The sequence below is a fragment of the Zea mays genome, chromosome 9 (genome assembly GCF_902167145.1).
Source record: "Zea mays cultivar B73 chromosome 9, Zm-B73-REFERENCE-NAM-5.0, whole genome shotgun sequence".
NCBI classification, from domain to species: Eukaryota; Viridiplantae; Streptophyta; class Magnoliopsida; order Poales; family Poaceae; genus Zea; species Zea mays.
The window spans coordinates 156,445,912-156,468,549 of record NC_050104.1 but is presented as its reverse complement, the minus strand read 5'-3'; the positions used below and the strand labels follow the sequence as shown (position 1 = coordinate 156,468,549).

At 44.7% G+C, this 22,638-nt stretch overlaps 2 protein-coding genes across 5 annotated transcripts; both read left to right on the top strand.

The window, feature by feature from the left end:
- Positions 1-3,239: 3,239 nt before the first annotated feature.
- LOC541659 (uncharacterized) lies at positions 3,240-19,700 on the top strand. 2 transcript variants are annotated; one of them, XM_035962427.1, is made up of 20 exons: positions 3,240-3,795; positions 6,858-6,990; positions 7,086-7,157; positions 7,243-7,317; positions 7,403-7,474; positions 7,564-7,635; positions 7,746-7,817; positions 7,906-7,971; positions 8,050-8,115; positions 8,190-8,482; positions 8,577-8,863; positions 12,465-12,736; positions 13,244-13,379; positions 13,674-13,804; positions 13,900-14,056; positions 14,151-15,081; positions 15,227-18,781; positions 18,904-18,993; positions 19,081-19,444; positions 19,559-19,700. In XM_035962427.1, the coding sequence occupies exons 1-16, from the start codon at positions 3,666-3,668 to the stop codon at positions 14,292-14,294; spliced, it is 2,178 nt and encodes a 725-aa protein (XP_035818320.1). In that variant the 5' UTR covers positions 3,240-3,665; the 3' UTR covers positions 14,295-15,081; positions 15,227-18,781; positions 18,904-18,993; positions 19,081-19,444; positions 19,559-19,700.
- On the top strand, positions 16,152-22,139 carry LOC100193895 (uncharacterized). Of its 3 annotated transcripts, XM_035962059.1 has the most exons (7): positions 17,950-18,781; positions 18,875-18,993; positions 19,081-19,444; positions 19,559-19,700; positions 19,770-20,595; positions 20,792-21,203; positions 21,623-22,139. In XM_035962059.1, the coding sequence occupies exons 5-7, from the start codon at positions 20,530-20,532 to the stop codon at positions 21,721-21,723; spliced, it is 579 nt and encodes a 192-aa protein (XP_035817952.1). In that variant the 5' UTR covers positions 17,950-18,781; positions 18,875-18,993; positions 19,081-19,444; positions 19,559-19,700; positions 19,770-20,529; the 3' UTR covers positions 21,724-22,139.
- Positions 22,140-22,638: the final 499 nt, after the last annotated feature.

Here is a 22,638-nt window from a genome sequence, read left to right as displayed (position 1 = left end):
ATAAGCCTGAAAAGGATTTTGAGGTCGAATTCGAGGAGTTTGGGGTGAAGGCCGACGACTCGGAGCTCGACTCCGCAGATGAGGCAATGACCTTCGCCGCCCCAGGAGCGCACTCGCCAGAGGATACAACTGGCTCTTCCCAATCTCCAAAGCTATCCTTGTTTGTCACCCCATTCTTGGCTACAATAGCAGTTCCTCTTGAAGAAAAAACTTCAACGGTGTATTCTCGATACTTTTCTATCATGAAATGATTTAAATTTGTTTGCCTACTTGATCCCAGTGTATTCTGATGTCATCTAGAGAGAAAGATCATGGATAATATTCGATAATACAAGTTTCCTTTGCAGCGCTACATGGCCCTCGTGGATCTCGAGGTAACTGATCATTAAGTTTCATTGTTATGCATAGTATATTAGTATAGCTGATATAAGGAGTTCATTTGGGCTATACTTTTCTCTGGTACCATCTTATCATAGGAAGGGAACGAGAGGCTTTTCTACAAGCTGCTCATTGACAACATTGAGGAGCCGTTGGTGAGGCCTGCCAAAAGTATGGATCCATATTGAGTCGCCCTCAGTGTCTTTATATCAGTTTGAAGGACAAGTAAGTTCTATTTTTTTGCCATTGCCTGTTCAGGTTCATATGGTGTTTTTATTTGGTTGTGCAGGGGAAAGATCCTTGAGGTGCTAAAAACTGGCTAGAGAGGAGCATTCAAGTTACAATGTTTACCGATGGTGAACGTATTTTGGGGCTTGGAGATATTGGATGCCAGGTATGGTAGCATCTTGTTCTAGGTGTATTGAGCATTGATGACAAGCAATCTCCCAGGATTTCTATTGATTAAGATAACATCTATTTAGGTAGTGGGGATTCCTGTCAACAAACATTCTGTAGTTTGTCGTGCACTGTCAAGGCATGCATATAACTAGGTTAGGACTTCGTTGTCAAAGATAACACAAGTAAAATACAGGTGTCCCCGTCCGATTCCTTCAAAAGGGTGTTGAGAACAATTTTCTGACATGTTTCTATATTTACAATAATTTAATATTTTGTTATCCATTTCTATTTTGTTTTCAATAGTTGGAGAAAAGGCTACATGTTTTATTATTATTGAATAGTTCTGTAGGCAAGCATTCATAACACTTCTGCTTGTAAGTTTTTATGTTAGTAAAATTATTTGCCTTAGTTTAGTTACTGAATTCTAAGTTTCCAACTACCCTTTAGGAGTATGTGGAAGAGTGCCAACAAAAAAGTGTTATCTTGGTGCTCAATTAAAAAGATAACACTTTTTTGGCTGCATGCTTGGTGTCAATTAAAAAGACCAAGGTAGTTGTTTTCTTCACTTGATGGGATCATCATGCTGAGCGAGGAGTTTCATGTCTCTGCATCTTTGTTTGAGAGGTGCTTTACATATTTAATGTGTGAATTTCATGTCTATGCAGGACCTGCCCCTGATCAACTTCAAAAAGGTTTCTTTTTCTTCCCTTAATTAAGAGGAACGGTCAAATGAAATTTTTTTATTGGATATTCTGATGTTAAACTTTTTGACTGTTCATATTCCAGCGCTTAGGAAGACGTTTTCAGCTGAAAAGAAAAGTAAAATCCGGAAGGCATGGGATGGAACTAAAGTCATTTATAATGTTGCTTCATGGGGTGCCACTGCTGTTGGGTAAGTTTTATAATCGCACTAACCTTGGACAGTAATATTTTCTGAAAGAATTACCTTCCCACAAAATAATCACCAAGTTGAATAGGGGTCTGCTAGCTTGGCCCCCTAATCTCTATATAGAGCTACGCTAACTATTTGAGTAATTCGTCATGCAGGGTCTACAATAATTGAGCATTACTTACGGTCGCAACTACAACGTTTCAGACTTCCTGTCGTGTGATATCCAAGTTCCTTTGAATATTGTGTCAACTACTAGGGCATGTTAGAATTGCTTGTGTGTGTGCTTTTCCATTGTTCAGGCAGCATAAAGCTTGAGACCATTTGTTTAGTCTATGCTGATGAGTTCGACTGCTAATTAGCAACGCCTCTCAGTCAAAAGCAGCATGTGTATTGTATAACGGTAAACATTGCCTTGATTTGAACAAACTTGTTTTTTGTGCTAGAACTTTATTTCACAAACTTCATATGATAGACTCTACTGCAGAGTATTTCTTTCTCTTCTCATTTCCCATTATTATCACTTCTCTTTCAACGAGAATTTTCTTTCTTATTTTATTTTATTTTATGTAGAAGTGTAGAACCATATAGTCTCTTTGGCTAATTTAATGTGGTTTTGTTATCTGGAAATCTGGACTAATATATTTATCCCATCTTTAAAAGTGGTATTTTGAATTATTAGATCGATATGTTAACAACTGGGTGGGGGTATTTTATCTACTATCTTTACTACTATCATGCACTACTTTTAATAGTTCCAGTCGTGGTATTTATGCGTTGCGCCCCCACTCGCTCGCTCGTTCTCCACGCTTCGCTATCCAGGAGCGTTCGTCCGCTCTCTGACATCAACAAACACTATCCTTTGAGCATTACATATCTTTTTAACTGATTTAGTTGTGCATTACCATTTTATTCAATATTTTGTATGTCGTCACAACGCACAGGCACCTACCTATATATATATATATATATATATATATATATATATATATATATTTATATATATATATATAAACTTTTGAATACATAATTGGTGATCTTAAATAGTTTTCTAATATTTTTAGTTTTAAAAATATTTTCTCGGCAGATGGACACAATAAATAAGATTTCATATGTAATAGAGACATTAGCATAACCATCTACTTTTGCATGCTAAAAAATTTCTATAACAGACAATACTGCATCCAAAAATCTCTTACCATGACCTTTTAATCACTTGGTGTCGAGGTAAGACAAAAGTTTGAGACTTTTTTTTTGGCTTTTGGACCCTATACAAAATAAATAATGTGAGATTAAAAAAATACACGTATATAATACAAGGACTAGTACATTATACACAATGGTTATATGCATCTAACGAACACATACTCAGCGCACCGTTGTGTCATATTATTAGTTTGTGATGATTTGTTTTCTCTAAGACTGTGACAGTCCCATCGGTTTATTTATTAGATTTTTAACAAGCTGCTGTCTAACGAAACTACCGAATGATGACTAAAATAAGACTAACTATTAAAAATCCATTGTATACATTATATATTTATATACTTGATATCCCGAGCCGGTCCTGATTGTCATTCATATGACCTAGAGCATGCAGAGTATTATTTAATTATGACGGAGGAATCGCAGCGATGATAAACAGAGAAATTGAATTGATCGAGATTTTCTTTCATGTTTTTAAATAAGCAAATAATGCCAGAATAATTACCGGATTTTCTGCCAAAGGCAGGCAAAGCAATTGACCTCACCGCACCCGGGTTCTTGTCCCGGCGTTCTGCTGCCAGCTGCTGCTGTGCTAGCTTCCAATGCGCGGACGCCGCACACGCTATCCATGAATCCATCCATCCGTCTTGAAAAGCGGCAGCGTGATCTGTAAAAAACAGCGGGTAAAATCAGTCGGATTTGGAGGAGTCGAATAAACAAGGAAACTCCTCCCGGCCCAAAAAGCACTTCACTTGCAACAGTCCCCGTCAGGGAGGGAGCATTGCTGTGCGGGATGGCGATAAGGAAGAGCGGAGGCGGTGGCGGGGTGGGGGATGTGGCGCGGCGGCTGCTGCTTCTGGCCTGCTGCTGCATTTGGCCTGGTGGACGGATCTTCACTGCTGCGGACACTGACCCCAACGATCGTGAGTTGGAAACTTCTGCTTTCATTGTGCTTCTTCTTCCGTGTAAATTTCTTTATTATGGGATCGCTCTTTCGAGCTCTGTCTGTCTGCTTGACGTGTTTGGTTTGGGAGTGAGTGAGTGAGATTTGTGGCTCCAAGCCAAGCCTATGTGCACATAGATGGGTTGTACTTCGTGCTGCCCTCTGGCAGAGTTATTTGAGTTGGTAACACTCTCGTCGCGTGACTTCGCCACTATATTACTCCGCAGCTGCACATCGCCAATTTAGTATTATGCAGCACACATCCACGCCATATTGGAACTATTATTCTTCCGAGCTCTGTTACCGTTTGTTTTCTTGCGGTTGATAAAGTTTGTGTACCCCTTCGTACTAATCTACCCCTCCACAGCCGCCGTCTCCTTTAAGACTGTCTTCATCGCTTCCCGCCGGAGGTCCCCCTCCCCTACGGTAGCGGCTACAGGAACACGCTAAAAGCTTCAACGGTTCACCCTAAAACATCCCCTACGGTGCAGGCGCGCGCTACCGTTTTCTCTCTCCCCCCAAATGCAGCGTGCTCTCCTTTCCTCCCCTATATACTGTGCTGTGGACCCACGGTTAATTATTAGTTGATGAAAAATTGGTAGGAGGTGAAAAGTAGGTATAGAAAATGATATTTTATTGGTTGTAGTGGGATATAGGGGAAGGATTTAGGGGGAACCGCTGTACAGGGTGGAGATATAGGGGGGAAGAGAACGCTGACGTGACACGTGAGTGGGATATAAGGGGACAAATTTAGGGGGACAAATTTAGGTGTAACCGCTGAACACAGTCTAAGGTGACCACGCCGGCGTCTGCCACCAGGTGCCAACGCCGCTCTCTGCCAACAGCTGCTCGCGCCGCCGTCTGCCAGCAGGAGCCCGCGACCCCGTCTGCCAGCAGCAGGTGCCCGCGCCGCCGTCTGCAACCTCGTCTGCACTGCCACCAGGTGCCAGTGCCGCTGCCAACCCCGTCTGCAACATGACTGAGCAGCAGGATGATGATGGTACTGCCAATCTGCCATTGGTGGCAGCACTCAAGGTCTAGAATGCACCAGTCCAGAAAGGTCAGAGGGGAGATTGAAGTCAGGTTTTCATGGCAATCCGGTTTCTACAGCTCCTGAGAGAGAGGTTACAGATACCGAGCAAGTTCCCGAGACAGATAGCCAAGCTGGTAATGCTGGTTGCGATGACCAAAGATGTGACAACACGGGAGAAGAGACTATGCCACTAGAAGATGATATGCTGCTCCCAGAGAACGAGGAACCTACTGCATTGCTCAAAGATGCAGGGCAGCCACAAGCAAATGTGGTTCCTATTCCAATCCCCGGTGATGGCGTTGGGCACTGTTCCGAAGAAAAACATGAGGGTGCCTGCTCTGAGAGCAAACGGGAGGACACACATGCTGGAGCCATCAGAACGGCTGATCTGTTGGCCTCAGTGCCAGGAACACGGCCAGCGCCGTGATGCAGGGCAGCGTGCCGCCCTGGAGCCCCAGCCGCGCGGCCTTGCAGATGATGAAGGACAAAGCGATCGCCGCGCCACCGTTCAGCACCGACAGCCGCTCGCCGTCCTTCTGCGGACTCGCCGTCGCCGTCTTGGGCTCTGCTGGGATGTTTGACGCCAGTGAGAAGAGCGCCATGAAGTAGAGCGCCGAGATGAGGTTGTCCGCTGCGACGTCGGCGGCAAGGACGGACGGCGTGAGGCCTAGAGCTTCCGAGATGGCGACGTAATGAAAAAAAAACAAAGTCAGCAGCAACCAGATCCGAGCAGGAATGTCTTGAGGAGGTCGCCGGTGGTGCGGACGACGTGGCGGAGGTCGGCGCCGAGGAGCAGCAGCGGGACGGCAGCCGGCAGGAGGTACTCCATGACGGCGTCGTGCGCGGGCGCCCCGGGGGTGACGAGGCCGACGGCCGTGGCAGCCAGGCCGGCCATGATGCTGACCAGAGGAGAGTAGACAGAGAGGCAGCACCGTGGAATGGAAGAGCCGGAAGGAAGGGACAAACTTGACTTTTACCATAGCTTATGGACGGTAACAGAGCTCGGAAGAATAACAGTCCCAATATAGCGCTGATGTGTACTGCATAATACCAAATTGGCGATGCGCAGCTGCGGAGTAATATAGTGGCGAAGCCGCGCGACGAGAGTGTTACAAACTCAAATAACTCCCTCTGGCAGATTCGGTTTCGTAACCAGGGAGCCGGCACAACCGCTGTACTCTCCAACCAAACCTTGATTCTCTTGGGGATTTTCGCAATTCTCTAGTTATTACTGATGATTACTTTCAGGTTGTGGAGGTCTTTGCTTTGTGCGAGAGTGCTCTGGATTTTACTTTTTCTACATTACGAATATGATGATGTCTCAATTCAGCTGTTTCTTCGCATAAAATCTCATCAGTTTGCTGTTTACCGTGCGTCTGGCAGTTTCTGCCGCATTAGTTCTGCGAAGAGCGTGTGCAACTTTTTGGTGGATTTGGTCGGGTAGTTCAGCAACGAGTCGAGGATGCACGGTGTGTTTTGTGGCTTCTGCTTCTATCTATTGTTATTATCTTTTTTATTTCTCTCTATCGTTCTATTTTGTTTTCAATTCTTTTTCAAGACCATGGTTTCCGAGTTAGTAGAATTCGGAAGCAGTAATACACCATACCTTATATCTATTTTTTAAACTCTGTTATTAGCTGATTCCTCTGAACTCTATACCTCAGTCAGCAACACTTGAACTCAAATTACTATCTTTAGGTTCTTGCATGTGTTGATGGAATCATTGGATGGACGAGTAACATTTAGAGAGGACCATTTTGGTTTTAACAGCGCCCCTAGACAACACAATAGTTTTCATTTCACGCAGCTTCTTGATTGATTCTTGTTCTTTGTATTTTACTATTATCCTTAGGTAGCACATGATGATCGTACTACAGATTTCTCCAAGAGCCGCACTATGATAATCTGAATCTATGCGTATTCTTGCTACTTCGAGTTTGCAAATGAACTGAGATTTGTGATGACACATTCCCTAGCACTGTTCTAATTAGTTGCACTCTCACATGCAGTTAATGTCCTCAATACGCTCTTCACCAGTCTGAATTCTCCTGGGCAGCTCAGAGCTTGGCAGGCGAATGGCGGTGATCCTTGTGGCCAGTCATGGCAGGGCATTACTTGCTCAGGATCAGGGGTCACTAAAATGTGAGCCTTGTGATGCAGTATAGTTGCAACCACCTGCTACCACAGCTTCTTTTCTTACTCCCTCTCATCATATTTCTCTTTGTTTGTTGCTGTAGCCTATTACCAAACTTGTCACTCACCGGAAATCTGGCCTACAACATGAATAACTTGGGTTCATTAGTTGAGCTGTGAGTCCCCAATTATAAATTTCACTCAAACTTGTCCATTGTGAGGCTTCAGTTAATAGGCACCCTAAATCAACTTTTGATGCAGTGACTTGAGCCAAAATAACCTTGGTGGTGGAGGCCAAATACAGTACAATCTTCCCAATGTGAAGCTTGAGAAACTGTAAGTTCATACAGTGAATTTGTGCATTTGAATTTTTCACTAACTAATCTGATGGCATAGCTGTTAGATGATTCTTCTTGTACAGCAATCTTGCAGGAAATCAATTTGGTGGAAATTTACCCTACTCAATTTCGACGATGCCTAATCTTAAGTATTTGTGAGTATTCTTGCATCCAGGACTTGATTTTACATTGGAATATGTATCATCTGGAAGGGATAAATGATTTTTTTTCTTGGCGCACGCAGAAACCTTAATCATAACCAACTACAAGGAAACATCACTGATGTATTTTCCAACCTTTATAGTTTGTCAGAGCTGTAAGTGCTTTGTTGGCATCATCAGATGGGTCTTAATTTTCTGTATTAAAATCCCTCATTTTTTATCGTTCCTTGTGTTTTGAGAATCTTTATTTTCCTATGTAACACAGGGATCTCTCCTTTAATTCTCTTACTGGTGATCTACCACAAAGTTTCACTGGATTGTCAAGCCTGAAAAGAATGTATGAAATGACGCATGCCTGTTTACTTTCATCTCCTACACATGCCTCATTAGAATGTTTTGCATTAACCCATTCCTTTTCTTCTCAGGTATTTGCAGAACAACCAATTTACTGGTTATATCAATGTCTTAGCCAACCTTCCCCTTGAAACCCTGTGAGTAATCAACTATGAAATTCAATGGTGCTTCATTTGCATGTTCAGTACCATATCTCATAACCTGCTTGTCTCTAGGAATGTTGGAAACAACCATTTCACTGGTTGGATTCCCAGTCAGCTTAAGAAGATAAACAATCTACAGTGAGTTATCTCGACTTCTAGACATGCAACTGCTAGAGAGCTATATCTTGCATTAATATGCTTCTTGTGTATAGGACCGACGGAAATTCTTGGAGCACAGGACCAGCGCCACCTCCACCTCCATATACAGCGCCTCCTCCTCCAAACCATTGGAATGGCGCGGGTCAGAATGATGATGGTTCATCAAGTTCTGGTGGAAGACCTGGGATAGGTGGTGGAGGTGTAGCAGGAATCATTATATCATTGCTGATTGTTGGATCAGTTGTTGCATTTTTTCTAATCAAAAGAAGAAAACACAAAGCTATTATGGAAGAACAATTTGAACAGCATCAGCCGTTCACTTCCTTCCCTTCAAATGAAGTTAACGGTAAGTTAGCTTGATGTCTGTCACACTTGAGATGTTTCCACAGCTTTATCTAATTATGTGAACATCTGCTTATACTGTTATACACATGTTGCAGACATGAAGCCTATCTATGAGTCCACCACAGTAGACATAGAGTCTTTGGCTTCACCTGCTTCGATTAATCTGAAACCACCCCCGAAGATAGAACAGAACAAATCATTTGATGATGATGATGATTTTTCAAACAAGACTGCTGCAAATAGAAGTAATATAACACCTATGAAGGCAACTGTTTATTCAGTTGCAGATCTACAGATGGCAACAGATAGCTTCAGCTTCGATAACCTTGTTGGAGAGGGTACTTTTGGACGTGTTTACAGGGCACAGTTCAATGGTGGAAAGGTATGCTATATATCCTCATGTGCACAATTCCTATGTGTTTCCAAAGGTACACGGAAGTTTTCTTGACTTGTGCCTTTAAGGTCTTTGAAACCAGGACTAAGGGTTTGTTTGTATTAAGTTACATGCACCAACCAGTCCAACCAAAAAACTTAAGCTGATGTGAGGAGGTGGACAATTCACCCATATTATATTCCAACACTCACCATCACGTCGAGCCTCTTTTAGATCTCTGACATGGAATATAGGAGCGAGCAACAAATATTTTATTTAATTGCGCTAGTCAGGATTCGAACTCGTGACCTATGGCTTTGATACTATATTAAGTTGCATGCACCAACCAATCCAACCCAAAAGCTTAAGCTGATGTGAGGAGGTGGACAATTCACTCATAATATATTCCAACAGTTTGGTTGGAGGCCTGATTATGTTGCCTGGTAAAAAGTACTGCCTGAGAGTTGCCTGGAAAGTTGATATTTGTCTGGCCAGACAAGTTTGATGAATGTATGTTTGGTTGGAGGCTTGTGCCTGAAAACATTAATGACAGAGAAAGCACTAGGATTTTTTTTGTTTGATCTAACTTTAGCTCATGGTAGCAAACAATATTAATCTTGGTTGACATTTAAAAAGGGGATTGCCTTATAAACGTTAATAAAGATAAATATCGTGGTATATGTAAAATTGTGAAGTGCTTTTTTGTATTGCATAGGGGTGCTTACATATATATAGACTTAGGAACCATAACTCTAATGGACCAGCAGTGGCGGAGCTAAAGGGTATGCCGTATATGCCACGACATACCCTGCCAGCGGTGGTTCTCCTTCCACCCCTCCTCTGCGGCTACGTGTTCTGCCTTCGTCATTCACGCTTCCCACGCAGCGGGTGGCTGCTGGCTGTAGCTTGCCCCTAGAGCCTGGCTGGCTTGTGCACAATACGCCTGTGCCACTGCTAGCCTGTCATCTCTTTTTATTTGTTCTCTCTCACACCAAAGCACGCTCACATTATTGTGTTACCTAGCGCTAATGAATCACCATGCAAATTCTATACTTATTATATAATTATAAAATAAATTTGTATAAATATTTTGAAGGGCATACCCTTAAATAAAATCTAAGCTTCGCCCCCCACACAGAACACACTGTCTAACATCCCCATAGTAGCAACGGGGACCTCGCACACGATGAGACTGGAGTAGAAGTCAAAGGTAAGAGCCGACAGGTTGAAAAGTCGCAGCGTCGTGAGGGTGCGAGTATTGCGGCTGGAGTAGAGACCGGTGTGCACTCCATGTGGATGATAGCCCGTGAATGCCGAGGTAGCCGAAGTCCAGGTGGTCGTGGTCAGAAGACACACAGTGACAACCTCGTTCTTCGGAGGGGTCGACGTTCGAGCGTCAACGGTCGGCGGGGCGACGCAAAAAGGACAACAGCAGTGAAAAGGTGTACCTTCTTGTTTCTTTCCGCGCCCAGTGGCCGAGGAGCACTGCCAGGGTGGCCACGACCGCACTGGTCAGGGTGGCCGCGCCCGCGGCAGAATAGAAGAGGGTTGACGGATCTGGCCGGGAAGGCCACGACAGCGACGAATTCAACCATGAAGACAACGATCCGGCCAAAGGGACGACAGGTCTAACCGGGAAGGTTGCAGCAACGGTGAATCCGGACGGAAAAGCCGTGGCAACGACAGATCCAACAAAGGCGATGAAGGGGAAGGGCGACGGGGGCGGATCCAGTCGGGCAGGGGCCTGCGTCGGGCCTTGCAAGGAGGGGTTTGACGCCAGCGACGAGAGAAGCTCGAAAGAGAGAGAGAGGCCTTGCTGGGCGTCTTAGGTGAGGGAGGGGAGATGCGGTGACGGTGCTGGCCGGAGGAAGGGCAGTGGTAGCGACACAGGCCAGAGGAGGGGTGTTGCTGCGGTGGTGGCGAGGCTGCCGCGCCCGCGTCAACAGTGCTAGGGAGGCGACGCCGAATTAGAGGGGCCGCACTCACGTTGTTGCCGGGGAAGGAGAGGGTCCGCTGCGTAGACGCGTAAGGGAGGGCGCCTTAGCCGAACCCAAGGACGACGGTGCAGTCGCCAGAGCAGAGGTGGGTCAGTCGCACCACTAGGGTTGTCCGCGCCGCCAAGGAGAGGCGGGGGCGCGGGGCGCCATGCCGGATCCGAGGTCGACGGCGTGGTCGCTGGAGCGGTGGGGCGGCCACGCCGACGGGGGATCCGGGCGTCGTGGCGGCCCCTGGACGGCGGCGATGCATTTGATCTAGGGAGCGCGAGGGAGGAGATGAGCAGGGGGTTGGAGGTTGCTCCCGTGTCGGCGTGGGGGCGAGCTAGGGGGCCACGCCCGCGGCTGCAGAGGCACTGACGGTTGACGGAAGGAGACGCAGCCGTCTGGGAGGAAGAAGACCTGGGCGCCGGCGAGGTTGAGCAGGGCGGCAGTGGCGTGCTGCAGAGGCACTGACGGCTGACGGAAGGAGACGCAACCATCTGGGAGGAAGAAGACCTGGGCGCCGACGAGGTTGAGCAGGACGGCAGTGGCGTGCTCCCACGCCCGGCGACGCGCGTTGGGCCGCGGGGCGGCGCGTCCGGTGGGGAGGGCAGCTCCCTGGACCGCACGGATGCAGGCACGCTGGGGCACCGGCGACGCGTGGAGGGCCAACGTCAAAGGCAGGGGCAGTCACTGTGGCGCCCGAGAGGGACTGGAGGAGCAGGGGATGGGGCCGGTCGGCAGTTGGGAAGGGGAGCCGCCTCGGGAGGGAAGACAAACCTCCCGGGGACGGCGGAGTGGAAGCAAGTAGGCCGGCGGGTGGGATTTAGGCAAGGGTGGGCGACATCTGTGGTGGGAAGGGTGGGTGAATACCTGTTCTGATACCATGTAAAATTGTGAAGTGCTTGTTTGTATTGCATAGGGGTGGTTATATATTATATATATAGACTCAGGAACCTAACCCTAATGGGCCGGCGGCCCAACAGTGGTGCCAGCCCACACACACAGAACACACATTGTTTAACAGTATGCTATAATATTTTCTGTACAAATATACCATAGTTTATAGGACTTCTAACCCTATATTAGTGCTTACATTGAAAAAAAGAAGAGGAAGAACCTGCTGTGATAATTGTCTTATGGACTTAATTAAGTAACAATTAGTTATTAATAAAGGATAGAATACTTTATGTGATTAGACCAGGCCAACTATGCAGCCTGAGCGAGGCGGATGTTGTCCCGCTTGGGGCATGCGCAATTGCGCATGGTTGCCTGTGTCAGTCAAGTTCTCAGGGCTTCATCCAAACGCGACATAGGCAACTTCCAGGTGGTCTCCAAGCCAGGCATATTGACTCTTGCTTCTAGGCTCACATCCAAACACACCCTAACATTCTTAGTCAGCTGGTTACTTACATGTCCATAATAATCCTTATGTCGCTTAATGTATATATCATCGCATTATTGAATGGTGGCAAATATAAGGAGCTAAGAATAAGATATATTCCTGAAACGAGGTGTGCTTCGATTTTCCTGTTATAATATTTTCCCTGTTACTTTCGAAAGCACTTTTGTAGTGGGATACAGAAGTTGAACCCTTTAAATATAAGACACTTACTTTTGTTTGCTTTATTTAGGTTCTGGCCATCAAGAAATTAGACATTACTGTGATGCCATTTCAATCGTCTGATGACTTTGCTGAACTGGTCTCGAACATTTCAAAATTGCACCATCCGAATCTGAATGAGCTTGTAGGCTATTGCATGGAACATGGCCAGCACTTGCTTGTGTATGATTTCCATAGGAATGGATCGCTTCATGATCTACTCCACCTTTCAGATGAGTACAGCAAGGCACTTAGCTGGAACTCTCGCATCAAGATCGCACTCGGCTCTGCCCGTGCACTGGAGTAAGTGGAATTGTGGAAATAAACTATATATTTTTTCCTTAATCTGAATGTATGAATTCTGTTATTGAATACACATGCTATTTAGAATTGTACATGATTTTAAATACTGTAGAAATTTCCCTGTCATGTGGCTCAGCCTAACTGGACAGTAAAAGAACCTTGTTTGTTTTCATCCATATGTAGTTGCAGAAGTGACTTGTTATTAGTGGCCATCAAGTTAATACTATTACTGTTGACCTTATCATGCTATCCATAATTCCATATATAAGCTGGTAGAATCTGTGTAATATCGTATTAGATAATGGAATAAAACATAGATCCTAAACCCTGAACCCTAAAACCAAACATAGACTTTTGTTTGGGCATATTTTCTGCTCAGTGACCTAGTGAGACAGCTTTCACCATTGCACCAGGCCTACCCTTCTCATTACTTGATATATACTATAACATTTTTTTCTTATGAAATTTGCAGCTCCTTATAACTTTGAACTGAAATATAACTTGTAGGTACCTTCATGAAATATGTTCTCCATCCATCATCCATAAGAATTTCAAGGCATCAAATATTTTGCTGGACTCAGAATTCAATCCACACCTTTCAGATACTGGACTTGCAAGCTTCATTCCTGATGCTGAATTCCAGGTAATGGTCAATATACTAACAGCCATTTCAAGAAGACTGTTTGCATAGTTGCGTTAAATGAACTTCAGCACATAGATAAATCTTTGGTAGTTAAGCTATTAAATGAACAGTTTAACGAGTCTATATAAGTTCATGTATATATATTGTACAATGATGGAAAAGCAAATATCTTTTGCGTCCTCTTGGTTATCTAGTATACATCATCATCATCTACGCAATTCTTACCTAGCCTTTCAGACACTGGCTGATTAACCATCTTCATAGTGTTGCACTAAATAAAATAAACTTGTGTAGGCAGCAGAACAAAGTGCCGGATACACTGCCCCAGAAGTGGACATGACCGGTCAGTACACCCTCAAGAGTGATGTTTACAGCTTTGGAGTTGTCATGCTTGAGCTACTGACAGGACGTAGACCATTTGACAGGTACACTCCAACCATCTGTTTTTAAGCTTCCTTTTTAGTTATAAATTTGGTCTTGATGATCAGATATGCCATCATGCCACTGTTTTTCATCACAGCTCTAGACCCAGGTCAGAGCAGTCACTTGTGCGGTGGGCAGCACCTCAGCTGCATGACATCGATGCATTGGACAGAATGGTCGATCCTGCACTCAAGGGTCTATACCCAGCCAAATCTCTATCCCGATTTGCTGATGTCCTCGCCCTGTGTGTCCAGGTAGGAGTTCCATTCTTCATCTATGCAGGATAGTCATAGCACATCCATCTAAATAAATAAAATCTGAAGCTTGTGAACCGAATTCTCGTTGCAGCCTGAACCAGAATTCAGGCCACCAATGTCAGAGGTGGTGCAAGCATTGGTTCGACTTGTGCAGAGGGCCAACATGACGAAGAGGATGCTTGATGGAGGAGATACTTCTCGTGGACCAGATGATCAGGACCAATATTTCATATGACAAGCTGAACTCGAGCTTTTCAGCTACCTCTCAGATTGTATTTATCTCGTCTCGTTCCACTAGCGCCCGGCAGAGACATAATCACACAAGTGGAAGAAACAGAACTTTGTCAGCTTCGCCAGTACTTGGTAGCAAATGAGTTGTGCTCTATGGTTGATGGTTGTATTGTGTCTAGGAAACAGTATCTTGATCTTGCACTAATGACATTCTGTTATATTCTTTGGGTAGATTATATGCAAATGCCCCGGATAAATAAAACTATGGTGTCAAGTTTGCGGAATGTTAAAAGAATCAATTACTCCAGTCCTGCTGCATAAACTGAAACATGTTGCATGGTGGAATAGTCATTTGTCCTATCATCTGACGCTTGTTTTCGTCCTTGAACTTTCAAAACGACTATTTTAAATGGAAGTCTTTTAAAACCACCATTCAGATTCCCTAAGCATGCTGCTGGCTGTCAGTCCGAAGACCGAACCAAACGGATAAATTTAACTGACTAGTCTTTGTATTTAGTTGATATCTTCAAGCTTCTTGTACCTCAAGAGTGGAGTGAAATTACTTATTTCAAGAAGCTTGAGAAGTTGGTGGGAGTTCCTGTTATCAATGTCCATATATGGTTTGTTGATTAAAATATTTGGTTCTGAATTGGGAACGACTTGATTCCCTTGTCTGGTTATGCTTGTTCCTTGAGACATTTCTGAAGCTTTGCTGAGAGTTTCTGTTGTTTTGAATACCTCAGGTTTGACAGAAAACTGAAAAACACATATGGCCACCTTCTTTTCAGCAGGTACCTCTCCTGGCTCTGGTTCATGCATTTTTTTTGTGCAGTAAATATTGAACATGATTATTTATCAAGATATTTTATGTGCTATTCTGGCTGAATGTCCATGTTCAGCATTAAATACCATATCTCTTGTTTGTTTTCTTTTCAGGAGTTCACTTTTAAGTGTCTATGCAGACATGTCAGTAACCTGTAAGGTACTAAGGCATCTTGGTTTTGGATAAGTTTGGAGGGACATCATTTGTGGGCTTCTATCTTCGTCTAGCACTCAGGTGCTTCTGAATGGCATTCCGGGAGTACCTATTGAGCATAGGAGAGGACTCGGACAACGGGATCCTCTCTCCCCCATGCCTGTTATTGTAGTAATAGATGTTCTTGGCCTGCTGTTTTCTAGGGCTGAACATGCAGGACTGCTCACAGGTCTCTCCTAGAATCCATCTCCATCGGGTATCTATTTATGCAGACGATGTGGCGCTCTTCTTGCATCCATCTGCTGCGGATATTACTATTACTCTAGATATCTTACTTCTTACATATTTTTGGTGAAGCTTCAGGTCTCCGCAACAACGAACAAAAGTCTAATGTTTATCCCATTCAATGTGGGCATGAGGAGTTGGAAGTGGTTCAGGGCCTCCTCCCATGTGACATCTCAGCTCTTCCTTGTAGATACCTGAGACTGTCGTTGTCCTTGAAAAATCTCACCAAGGATCAGTTGCAGCCTATTGTGGATAGAATTGTTGATCGACTCCTAGGATGGAAAGCAGATTTGATGACAAGGGCTGGTAGAAAAGTGCAAGTACAATATGTGCTTACTGGAATGCTTATATATCTCGTTATGGCGATAAATATCCCCTCTTGGACTATCAAGGCTATTGAAAAAATTAGAAAATGTTTCTTAGGGAGGGGGCGCAAGGAGGTCAAAGGAGGGAATTGCCTGGTTGCTTGGGGCAGAGTTTGTAGACCTCTCCAGCTGGGCGGTCTTGGCATTTGTAGTCTTAAGAAGCTCAGTTGGGCCCTGCGCATGCGGTGGCTATGGCTCCAAAAGACCGAGCCTAGCAGACCCTAGTGCAGCCTACCAATCTAGGTGCCGGACAAAGCAAGGGCTTTCTTCTCGGTGGTGTTGATTTCAAAAGTTGGTAATGGGGCAAATACTTTGTTTTGGATTGATAAATGGGTTCATGGATAGAAAATTGCAAATCTAGTACCTAGATTATTTGTAGTCATTCCGAAAAGAATCACTAACAGAAGAACGGTTTAGGAGGGCGTTGACAAATAGAAGATGGATTTCAGATATCATAGGAACTCTTTCTGTGGTGGTCTTAGTGGATCATCTTCATCTCTGGAATCAGATTTTAGATTTTGAGCTATTACTAGATGTGGAAGATAAGCATATATTCAGTATTGCTGCTAATGGGGCTTATTCGGCTAAGGCTGCATATGAAGTGTTGTTCCCTAGGTCTGTTCATTTCAGTCACTATAAAAGAGTTTGAAAAACTTAGGCCCACTCCAAATGCCACTTCTTCCTTTGGCTGACGGCATGCTTATCAAGGCGTCGCCTTAGCGTCGCTTTAGCGCTAAGGCTCGCGCAGAAAGCAGAGTGTCTAGCTTGCCTTGCCACGATGCGTAAGGCGTCCGCCCCGTCCTAAGGCGTCGGCGAGGTGTTGGCGAGGCGACGCCTTAGGGGTAGATAGGGTTTTGAGTGGGGGTTTCAGTTAGGTGGACGCACGTGTACACATCGGTTCGGGTCAGAGCTTGAGGCGGCGGCGGCTGGGAACGTCTTTGCTAGTAGTGGCGTCCTTCCTCAACTCCGGCGGCGCGTGGGTGTGCTCCTCCCTTAGCTCCGGCGGCGTGTGGGCGTGGAGCAGCTGCGCTCACGGCGGCACGCCAGCGAGCTCCCTCAGCCCTCTCTTTATGATCCTATGGCTGATCCGAAGTGGAGAGCAAAGTCCAATGATCCCGGATGGAAGTATGGGTATTGGACAGAAATTGGGAACCGAGATAAGGTCACATGCAACCTTTGCAAGACCGTGACAACCGGAGGAATCAAAAGGTTGAAAGAACACCTTGCGGGTGGTTTTGCGGATACATTAATGTGTTCTAAGACAACAACAGAGATTAGAAAAGAAATGTAAGCATATTTGGACAAGAATAAGAGATGCAGACCTATTTTTCTTGATGAGGATGATGGTCATGAGCAGCAGGAGCAGCAGGATACTACTTATGTACATCAACCTAGCTTGGGGACAGCCGCTAAAAGGAAGAGAGCTGCATTTCAATTTAGAACAGCAGCTCCACAACCATCCAACATGGAAAAAGAAAAAAGAAAGGTTGCAACCATGCTTCGGAGAACTCCCAAACAAGTTGTGGATGACAGGCGTTCCTCAGGGTCACACCAAACCACCATAGAGGCTGCACTGAAGCCAAAGGCTGACAGGGAATATGTGAATGAGCAATGGGCACTGTGGTTCTATGAGTGTGGCATTATGCCATCAGTTCTTGACAATTTCAGGTTGCTTGTGAAGCTACTGCACAATATGGTTCCGGTTATGTGCCTCCTAGTTTCCATGATTTGAGGGAGCCTTTGCTTAATTCATGTGTGAAGAGGACAAACAACATGAGAGCTGAGCATGAGATAGCATGGAACAACTATGGCTGCACTCTAATGTCTGATGGATGGAATGATAGAAGGGGTCGTCAGCTAATCAACTTCCTTGATCGCAGCCCAGAAGGTACTTATTTCATGGAATCTGTTGATGCATCAAATGTACAACATAATGCATATATGCTAGCTGATTTGCTTCAGGAGAGAATTGATAAGATTGGAAGAGATAAGGTTGTTCAACTAGTCACTGATAATGGTGCTAATTATATGGCAGCGGACAGGATTCTAATGGACTGGATTCCAACATTATTTTGGACACCTTGTGCTGCACATTGTTTGGATCTCATGTTGGAAGATATTGGCAAATTGAAAGACTTCAAGAAACCTATTGCATATGCCAAAAGGGTGACCACTTTTATTTATAGACATGGAAGAATTTTAAGTGCAATGAGGGAGAAGACAAGTGGGATGGATCTGGTAAGACCAGCAGCAACTCGATTTGCCACATACTTCCTTACATTGAAGAGCTTACACAAACATTGATATGCCTTGAGAGCTCTCTTTTCAAGTGATGAATGGAAGAACAACAAATTAGCGAAGACAGAGGCAGGCAAGAGTGTGTACAACATTGTTCTATCTAAGGCGTTTTGGACTACAGTTGAAGATTGCCTTAGAGCTTCGGCGCCACTTCTTATTGTGCTTAGGGCTGTTGATGGTGATGAAAAACCAGCCATGCCAGAAGTTGCTGCACTCATGAATGTTGTAATAGAGAAGATAAGGCTTAGCTTTCCTACCCAAAACAAGCAGACATTGTTGAAAAAAATCATGGACATCATTGAGCGCCGGTGGGTGACACAAATGGACCATCCATTATATGGAGCTGCACTCTATTTGAACCCGAGAAAGTTTTTTCCATCCGAAAGAAGGGGGATTCTAGATATGTTGCAGAGCTAAGGAGTTGTTTCAATGATGTACTAGCAAGAATGGAGCCCGATGAAGAGATTAGGTCCAAGATTGATGAGTATGACATGCATCATGAAGACCAAAGAGGACCTATCTTTTCTAACAAGCTGGCACTCGAAAATATTCAATCAAAAAGCCCTCGTAAGTACTATATATGATTGGTTGATTGCTTGCTAATACTTATTTCAGCATGTGTTCCGTTATTAACTGTTGGCATATGTGTTCATTTGTTAGTTGATTGGTGGTGTGCATATGGTGGACAGGCATTTGAACTACAAAGATTTGTGATGCGTGTGGTTAGCCTTTGTGCTTCATCATCGGGTTGTGAATGGATTTGGAGTACATTTGAATTTGTAAGTCCAAAATAACTACTTTGGTTATGCTCAAATCTATTTCTTGGTACTTATTTAGCTTGGCATTTATATTTTTGATATTTATAGATGCATACAAAGAAGAGAAATCGGTTGTTGCGCAAGAGGTTGAATGACTTGGTCTTATCTGCCTATTTCATGGGAACTCAACCCACCAAATGGTCATGTTGGAGACACCCGCTGTGCCTGTGCGGCTGTGGTCCTTTGGCAAATCCTTAGAGTTGAATTGTGACGGCAGTTGATATCCTTAGACCTTCGGGAAAGCAAAAAGCGATAAAGAGATCGCAGATGGATATTGTGCTGTAGCACTTTCAGATGGTGGTTCGTGTCAGTCGATTAATCCACTCCCACATGAGAAGAATTGTATATTGTGCTCCCTGAACTCTATCAGGAGAGCTGCTGTAGCAGTCACTGGACATCGATAATCTCGAAGGTGCGTGCCGTTGATCTTGTTGGGCATAATAACTATATTTTATTTCCCAAGTTGCCGTCGAGATATTTTCCCTCAGATTCCTGCCGTCTCAAATAGTTACCCTTTTGAACCCAGATACTGTTGCTAGTCTGTACTGGTACTGCACAGGAGTGTTTGTTATCTGGCCATCCAGTCCAGCAAGCTGGATGTGTGCGTATGTTACATCTGTCTGCCTGAACCAGGTGGTGTAAAAATAGGCCAAGAAAGCATCGGAATGGTATACCTTTTCTTGTTCGATTTGTATTGCTAAAGGATCATTTGTTGACTGCTTGGGTTCATATAACAGAATAAAAGCATTGCGGATTATTCAGGGGCGCCGTCGGAGACGGCAGATAACTATTGCCTGCCTAGCCCGCGCCCATTCCTCTTCCTGTTGCAGTGCAGGACAAGGCGGCGGCGGTGCAGATCTTTCTCCCTTTTCTTGCGGGCGGCAAAGGAGAGAGACTGCGAGCCAAGGAACAGGCCAACAAATATCTGAGGCCCGATATTTTCTCCTGCCCCAGCCACGTGGAAAAGCGCCGTCACGTAGGCGTAAAGCTCCCGTCCAGTCCAGGGCCCGGTCGGCTCGGCTGCCGATCCTTCTTCAATCCCTCGCCTGCAACTGGCTCTCTGTCCCCTTCTGCTCCCCCCACGGTTCCCCAGAGCCCGAGCCAAATCTAGGGGCTTCCTTCATCCGAGCGTGGTTTCAATTCTAGGGGTAGTCACCTCACCTGAATTCCGCCCAAATAAATTCGTCGCTGCCTTGTGATCCTTGGGGTTTCCTTGGTTCTTGAGTTGCGATCTTCTGCTGGTTCGTGTCCCCCAATCCGTAATCAATCCGGCGTCTAGGAAACCAATTGCTGCTCAGTTCTCTTATTTGCTCCTCGCCTTCCTTCCTCCAGCCTGGTTAAAATATCGAAAGGGGATTTTTTTTTAAAAATCTGCTCATCGAGGAAGCAGGGAAGACAAGAATTGTTGCATCGGATAAAGGTCGGGTGAAAATACAAGCAAATCCTGGGAACTCGCGTCCCTTTGCTAGGTGGTTCTTTCCTGATACAAAGAACACAATGGGCGATGTGTCCTTGAACGGACCCATTAAGGCTGCTGAGCCAGGTGCCGGTGGCATTGCCAAGGTACGAGTAAACGATAGATTTTTTTTAAGCTTACCTGTCAGTTCTTTATCTCGTGTAATTTCCTGACCGTCCGTTGAGCTTCATGATCCTCTCTCTCTCTCTGTCTCTTAACAATATATGATTTTTTTTACTTCATTTTGTTAACCATTTCCTACACACAGTAAATTAACAAGACGCTCTACTCATTCTTTGACAGGGCAATCAAGTTCTGGACACGATGTCCGCCGGGTGGACAGACGAGAGACACAGGCTGTATATAAGCTCTATGGAGGCCTCTTTCGTCGATCAACTGTACAACCACGGGAGCCGTCCGCGCAACGCAAACGGCACCGCCTTCAAGGCTCTCCGCAGGGAGTACGTCGAGTATGAGAAGACCGATGCTCCTGTGCGAAGGGGGGCTAAGTGCTGCGGCGTTCCTGCAAATCCTTGGATGCAGCATTTCAGGCCACGTAGTGATGGCGGTAATAACGCGCGAGGCGATGGGCTCGGGGATTCTGTGGGCGATCTTGAATCTGGCACTGAGGCAAACCGGAAGAGCCTCTCAGCGTCTCATGGAAGGGAACGGGACGCTTGTGAGGGAGAACCCCAGCTTCTCCATGAAAGTAGAGGTGATTAACTTCATTTTTATATTGCATTGGTATGCTTTGGTCAACTGCCTGCCCAGACTCAGCTGTAGTTATCTGAACATCTTAAATTAGTATCCGCAACATTGTTTTCACTAAGCATCACAGCCCAGCTATAAAAGTGTCCTAATTAGCTAGCTATGCAGCTAGTTCTTAATTCAATGCAGTTCATCCGTGATTGTTTCCCATGGCACGTACTGAGACTGCACAACTGGTGCCATAAACCTCACTCATACGTTTTATTAGCAGTAGCATATCTATAGAAGAGATATGGATGACAGAACATCTCAATTACTCCAATAACTTTTGTTTTTGTTCTGAATTCAACTAGCACGGCTCAGCAGCTGCACCGTGCAGTAAACTTGTTTTCTAATGCCAATTTTGTGTCTTCCCTCCGTCTCCAGAGGTCTCTGATCAAAATTTTGCTGACGACGAGGCTGAAGCTGAAACAGAATCAATGAAAGCATACAAGAAAAGGAGATTAAGCAGGACAATGATCAACTAAATTTGCAGGGTCAATTAGCTTAGCCTGTTGCAGGAATTGAGATGACTGTCCTAAAAGGAGGCAGTAAGATGATGGGACATGTCTTACGAAATTTTCAGCTGTTGCCTCTTGGTAGCCAAGGCACTTTGAATCCGAAGGAAGGTGTTGAAGGGTAGTTGTTAGTGATCTTGTGATGATATAACGAGCTCTGGAGCAGTTAGCATCGGCATTTTAGTGGATTATGTTCTTGTTATGTGTATCTGTCTATTTTTCAGTCCTCATCGGTAGTGCTGCATAGTACCTCGCTCTCTCGTCAGAAGGATATTAGGCTAGGTCACTGTTATTAAATTTTTCAATAACAGTGAAGTGTACATGTGTTTGCCAAATGGTGAGAATCATTATTGATTTCCAATTCACAAACTATTCTTTATGCCTCACTCCGTGGATGTCGCGGACATGTAACATGGTCCCGGAAGGAAGGTACAGCATACGACGTGCTTGCTGTTGAACGATGATCTTTTTAAAAAAGAAAAAAAAAATTGAAAGTGAAGTCACAGCGACCATGACCCATGCCTCCCTGTTTAACTCATGGAACTGTTTTCGGAGATATGAATTCAGATATATGGTCATCTGTATTACACACAAAGCTCACGTGCCTCCCAACCTTACAATTCTCAAGTACACCGAATATCCGGCTGCTATGATGCACAGTTACACCCTTCAATCACAAAAACATGTCGTTCAGGACAATCAGTTACATTTTTAAAAAACTAACATGTCGTTTAGGTCAATTTGGCTAGATTTTAAAAACTACAAACATCAATAACTAGCAAATTATTACCATCTTAAAAAAGGTTTAATCCTCAAGTTTAGATTTTAACTAAAATTATATAATTAAAAAGTGCTAACATTTATGATATGAAAAAATATTGTTGA